At 37.5% G+C, this 6,405-nt stretch overlaps 1 protein-coding gene across 1 annotated transcript; it reads left to right on the top strand.

The window, feature by feature from the left end:
• The first annotated feature begins 499 nt into the window (after positions 1-499).
• Positions 500-5,927, top strand: LOC124830550 (ribonuclease III domain-containing protein RNC1, chloroplastic-like). The gene is made up of 5 exons (XM_047304307.2): positions 500-1,399; positions 3,987-4,188; positions 4,418-4,618; positions 5,226-5,312; positions 5,439-5,927. Exons 1-5 carry the CDS (start codon positions 615-617, stop codon positions 5,754-5,756), a joined length of 1,593 nt encoding a protein of 530 aa, XP_047160263.2. The 5' UTR covers positions 500-614; the 3' UTR covers positions 5,757-5,927.
• Positions 5,928-6,405: the final 478 nt, after the last annotated feature.

The raw sequence follows: 6,405 nt of genomic DNA, 5'->3' as shown, positions 1-6,405 counted from the left end.
ATAGATTTGTATGATTTCTTATTCTTATCTTATGTGAAAACTAAAAAAAAAAATTTGAAGCTGAAAATACATTTGTTTGAAAATTATAAAATATTTTGTCTAAAAGTGTTATAGAAAAACAGACCAAATTAAAGAAAAATGTTTTTTATTTTCTTTTACTTTTGAATGATCAATTGAGTTTTTTTATCAAATTCATAAATCCCAATAAACAAATCACTGTTTTCATTAATAATTTCAAATTTTCATTTATAACAGTTAATTAGAAAAAAAACTAAAATAATAATATAAAACGGATTCTTAATTATTAACAAATTAAAAATAAAAAGTTATTTTTTGAAAATAAAGACAAGAAATAAGAATAATATTCTTTATATATAGGAAAACAAATATTTTTAAATGAGATTATAATGAAAAAATTATAATAAATAAATATACAGTGACACGTTGTCTCTAATCCAACCATTAGTTACATCCTGGAATCCCAAAACCCTGCATCAACACGAACCCAGAACCCGTTTAATCAATCTATCAATCCATGTTATCGGAACCCACACCTTCATTCTAATGTTTACACCTCACCTTCGCCCACCACTGAATCGCATTTCACCACATCAATGGAGCTTTCTTCTTCCCTCACGCTCTCCCGCACCTTCTCCTTCTCCTCCTCACTCACTCCCATTGCACTCCAAATCCAAATCTTCCCCAAAACCCCACCCCCTCAACTTCTTCCGCTCCGCATTTCGGCGGTGGCCATAGACCCGCCGCAGGAGGAGCTTCCCAAGAACAGTCCCCAGCGCCTCCTCCAAGAGCTAGCGGAGCGCAAGCGACCCTACCGCCGAACCCCACGAACGCCCCCGCGGAATCTCATCCTCACGCGCCCACTAGACAACAAAAGATTGGCCAACAGGTTGCTCAATAGCCCTCAACTCTCCCTTAAATCCTTCCCCTTGTTGAGCTCTTGCCTACCCTTTACTCAGCTCAACCACGGGGACATGGCGTGGATCGAGCAGCACCTGCTTGAAGTGAAGCAGGCGCTAGGGTACCCGCTGGAGCCCTCCCACACGCTCGGCGACGATAACAACCCCGCCAGAGAGCTTGACACGCTTTTGTACCTGGCGTTTCAGCACGAGTCGACTCAGAGGAGCAAGGTGCGGCACGTGCGGTATGGCCACTCCAGACTCTTCTTTCTGGGGCAGTACGTGCTGGAGCTGGGCTTCGCCGAGTTTTTCTTGCAGAGGTATCCGAGGGAATCGCCTGCTTCCATTAGGGAGCGTGTTTTTGGGCTGATCGGGAAGAGGAACATGCCCAAGTGGATTAAAGCTTCGAGCTTGCACAATTTGGTGTTCCCATATGATGATATGGATAAGTTGGTCCGGAAGGAAAGGGAGGCAACTGTAAAGTAAGAACCTCTTTTTGTGTCTTGTTTGTTACTCTTCTGTACAATCAACGTGCTTCCCTTTTCTGATGATTGTGTCGATGCTAGCTGTTTTTGTTTACTGTCGTTTTTCTAGCTTTTATTTGAACTTGCTTCATGTTTTTACATTAGAAAGAACATCAATTATAATTTTTGTCAAGTATATCACTCGCTCTTCTAAGTAAATAAAGTGATGAATTATATTGATAGTTCTTAAAGTATTGAATATCCATCGGTTTGGTTCTTATGTTGATATATTTCACTAATGTTTTAAGGACTAATTTGAAGAATTTTTCATTATTTGAGGACTACATAGCATAGTTTCTAATACTTGAGTGATTATTTATATAATCTAATTTTAGGATCTGTTTAGGAGAGTGACACTTTAACAATGCAATTGATGGTCGTCCATGATAGGAATTGTATTTGTAGCTTCTTTACAATACGATATGCTCGTTTTCAAGGAATATATATTTTAGAAAATGCAAGCACGGCTTCATTACAGGGGAGGTCCTCTGTCATGTGTTACTGTTAGGGAAGGTTTTAGAATGCAGTCACGGTTTTGTCACAATCCATGTATATGAATGCGGCTGATGCACCAGCGGTAGTTGTGAGTTAGGTTGTGGAAGGCCGAAAAACCTTGACGATGTGGAGCTGTTGGGCTGTTGGCACACGAACATCGATATGTTTGGTTGGAATCACCTGACTGGCTAAACTGGATTGCTTAATTATATTAACACTGAATTTTAAGTAATGCCCCCACCTTTCCTTCTCACGGTATAAAGTTATTATTTGGTTCTGTTAGATACAAAACCTTTCTCACTATTCCTTATGCTTAACAAGTTTTCTTTTAATCCTTATATAATATATATCATTTTTAATCTCTTTTAATCCTTGTCGTACTAAAAGGGTCTAAAACTGGTATGTGTAAGGACATAAAGATAATATTTCAACTATAGGGGCTATAGGGGAAATTTTTTGTAAGTATAGTGATCAAATGAGTAATAAAACCTTATTCTTCAAAACAGTAAGGGATTTGGATTTGAAAATTTCGTTGGTGTTATTTTTTCTTCTAACCAAAAACCTGCCTGCAAAATTTGGACATATATGTTTGTATGTTGGGCCTGCTCTCTAGCTCAGCATTGTGTTTCTCCATGTGCCTAATCTTCCATGATATGGGCTGAGTTTGTGGGAACAATGACCTTTGCTTTTGATGCTAGCTTCCTTTGGAGACCAAGCTGTTCATTCATAAATTGTAATAATTAAATATGAGTTGCATACTGTTAAAGGGAAATCTATGAAAGAGAAGACAAATTTGGTCATTAGCAACTCATGAGGATATTCTTTTGCTATTTTAATCCATTAATTGTAGAACGACCTTAATCAATGAAACATCTGTCTGGCAATAGTATGTTTCTTGAATGTATGGACTTGAGATAAAAATATGTTCTTGAGGGCTTGAAAGACACCTCTCATGTTCTGTTATTTATATAGATAAAGAGTTGATACAATAGAGAGATAGAAGGTCAAGTCACTGTCCTAGACTGCTAGGTACAATGATTAGAGATAACCCAACACACTACCCCCTATTTTAGTCCTACTGACTACACTAAAAAGTAGACTTAGTAATTATTCTAACACTCCCCCTCAAGCTGGAGCATACAGATTGTATGTACCAAGCTTGGAACAAATAAACTCGATCCGAGGTCCCCTTAATGACTTAGTCAACACATCTGCGAGTTGGTCATTTGATCCAACAAACTCGGTACATATTTCTTTTGACAATAACTTTTCCCGAACAAAATGACAATCAATTTCTATATGCTTAATCCTCTTGTGAAACACTGGATTTGATGCAATGTGAAGAGCAACTTGGTTATCACAATACATCTTCATACTCTGGATGTCACAGAAGCTAAGCTCTTGAAGGAACTGTTTCACCCATATAAGTTCACATGTTAGTGATGCCATTGCCCTATATTCAGCTTCCGCTGTTGATCGAGCCACTACATTCTGTTTCTTACTTTTCCATGAGATAATGTTTCCTCCAAGGAAAACACAATATCCAGTAGTAGATCGTCTATCAATAGGAGAACCTGCCCAATCGGCATCACAATATCCTGATACCTGAAGGCTTCCTTTTTCTTCATATAACAGCCCTTGCCCGAGAACTGACTAACCACCCCAACAACAAAAGATAGATCTGGCCATGTAATAGTGAGATAGATTAGTTTTCCAACTAGCCTCCTATATCTCTCCGGGTCGGAGAATAACTCACCTTCTTCTGTTGTTAATTTTTGATTTGGGTCCATGGGACTCTCAACCAGTCTACAATCAATCATGCCTGTTATTGAGGGCTTGAAAAACACCTCTCATGTTCTGTTATTTATATAGATAAAGAGTTGATACAATAGAGAGATAGAAGGTCAAGTCACTGTCCTAGACTGCTAGGTACAATGATTAGAGATAACCCAACACACTACCTCCTATTTTAGTCCTACTGACTACACTAACAAATAGACTTAGTAATTATTCTAACATATGGTTTTGTTGTTTGCTATTATCATGGCAGGTCTGTGTTTTGGGCTTTGTTTGGAGCAATCTATCTCTGTTTTGGTATGCCAGAAGTATATCGTGTTCTCTTTGAAGTCTTTGGAATGGATCCAGATGCTGAGGAATGCCAGCCCAAATTGCGTAGGCAACTTGAAGATATAGATCATGTATCTGCCGAGTTTGAAGGCAAGATAAGCTGGCAGGATATGGTTGCGTACAAGGCATGTTCTACAATCTTCTGGCACAGTATTATTTATTTTAAAAGAGCTACCACAAAAGCAACTAAATATTTTGAACTATGTTTGCCAAACCTAATCTTGCTTCATAATAAATTCAAAATTGTTTCTCTGCTCTTTTGTCAGTTGTGCATGCAAAACCCTGATGTTCAATGTAATTGGCACTATGTTATTATTTGGAGAACAGCAATGATGTTTACTGCTCTGCATTCAGCCTCCTGCAGATGCCTTGTTTGCACATCCACGGCTCTTCAGAGCTTGTGTTCCTCCAGGCATGCATCGGTTTAGAGGAAATATATGGGATTATGATTGCAAACCGCAAATTATGCGAGTCCTTGGATATCCACTAAAAATGACAGATAGAATTCCAGAAATTACTAAAGCCAGGAACATAGAGCTTGATCTTGGTTTGCAGGTATCTCTATTATTGCTTCTCATTCTGATTTTAATTTTCCCAGATCTGACTATTACATAAACATTGACTTGACTTCCGAGGGTTGGGGATATCTTTTCATGCACCTCTAAATAAATAAATAACCATTCATTCTTCCATTGTCCCATCCTTGGGTTCAATATTCATATTACAAAGGCCATGAGGTTGTTCGATGACAATTAAAGTTGTCTGGAGTGGTGGGACTGTTATTTAACCTGTTGTGGTACTTGCCAGTGATTCTGTGGTAATTCAGAAGTAAATAGAAAAAGAATTACCAGTACTGAAGTATTGGTACATCATAATTAATTGATAATGAATTATTGCTGCGTGAATCATTTCCATCGTTTTTATCTGTTTTATTTATTTTTTAATTTGGCCACTGTTTTCGGTTTGTCTACGCAGAGTTCGCCTCATTAAATTGAAGATCGTATCAAACCCATCTAAATATTGAGCATTATTAAAATGAAGTTTAGTTAAGAAATATTCAATGGATTTTTCAACTTTCTTAAATCTCCCAAGAATCTTCCTAGATCAGCTTAAGGTTCCCAAATTCCCCGTTAATGCTGTTGAATTTCTTGTTGAATCACAGCTATGTTTCTTGCACCCATCAAAGTACAAATTTGATCATCCTCGATTTTGCTACGAGAGATTAGAATACCTTGGCCAAAAGATTCAGGTACTAATCTTTCTTTTCACGGTATTAGTATTTGATCGAAATGAAACTCTTTATATCATAAACTAAAATTTTCTCGTGTCTTTGCGTTGCATACCGTATAATTTGTCTTTTTGGGAATTTTTACAGGATTTGGTAATGGCTGAAAGATTGTTGATGAAGCATTTAGATGCTCCAGGGTCATGGTTACAAAATAAGCACCGGAGGTTTCTTATGAACAAGTTTTGTGGAAGATATTTGAGGTATAAAAATCTCCACCACTTTATTATATATTCCGAAGAGGTTCAAGACGCATATCAGCGCAGCTATAGACTGAAATACCCAGTCAATACGGCTGTTCAACAGGCCCTTCACGGGCTTTCATACGCTGTTTATGGTAAACGTGATGTGAGGCGTCTGATGTTTGAAGTTTTTGACTTCGAGCAAATCCAGCCTGAGCCAATGTAAATATGAAGAGACAGTACAATAGTGACAAGGATAGAAGCATTACACATGATCATTTGGTCCCTTGCTTTAATTGATTTGCAAGTTCTTTTGAAGTTGCCCTTGTATATATATATATTCATTGTATACTATTAATTTTGAAGACTGAGAACTAAATTCTTAAAATTGCATGGAGATGCGGATGTGTCTGGCTATATAGACAATGGTTTTGTTGGTTAAGTAGGTGATTTTAGGATGAATATTACCTCATACTTGTCCATTGTAACAAAATTATGTGGCAGAAGTTTATTCTAACTAATCATTATGAACCTCCCCTACCTCCTAAAAAACCTCACAAAGATGTAGATATAGAATAGTTCTGTCAGTCTTTACACTCTTCGCATTGTGATCATCATGCTACAATTTCATCTCATGGTTTGAGAAACAGTGGCCTTTTTCAAAATTTGTTGTTTGGAGAACACTCTACAGGTTGCTTTGGTTGGTCGAATGAAAAGGTCGCCCTTTTTTCCAATGATAAATTTTGGTGCTCCTTTTGTTGACTTATGCATGTATGAATCCACTTACTATAGCATTTGCGTATTTCCAAATTTTCTGATTCTTGTCACTTATTGTTAGGAGTTGGAAAGTCTAGGAAAGGAGAAGGAAGAAGAGT

The sequence above is a fragment of the Vigna umbellata genome, chromosome 7 (assembly GCF_029865625.1).
Source record: "Vigna umbellata cultivar VRB3 chromosome 7, Vumbellata_1.0, whole genome shotgun sequence".
NCBI lineage: Eukaryota > Viridiplantae > Streptophyta > Magnoliopsida > Fabales > Fabaceae > Vigna > Vigna umbellata.
Note: the sequence above shows the minus strand (reverse complement) of the source record. Positions and strands in the feature narration are given on the sequence as shown.

What these genes read in the sequence shown, in the direction of transcription:
- LOC124830550 (XM_047304307.2), top strand. Translation starts at nt 615, where the DNA reads ATGGAGCTTTCTTCTTCCCTCACGCTCTCCCGCACCTTCTCCTTCTCC. An exon ending in AGGATATGGTTGCGTACAAG is followed by an intron (nt 4,189 to 4,417) that starts GCATGTTCTACA and finishes CTCTGCATTCAG; the next exon opens with CCTCCTGCAGATGCCTTGTT. An exon ending in ACCTTGGCCAAAAGATTCAG is followed by an intron (nt 5,313 to 5,438) that starts GTACTAATCTTT and finishes GAATTTTTACAG; the next exon opens with GATTTGGTAATGGCTGAAAG.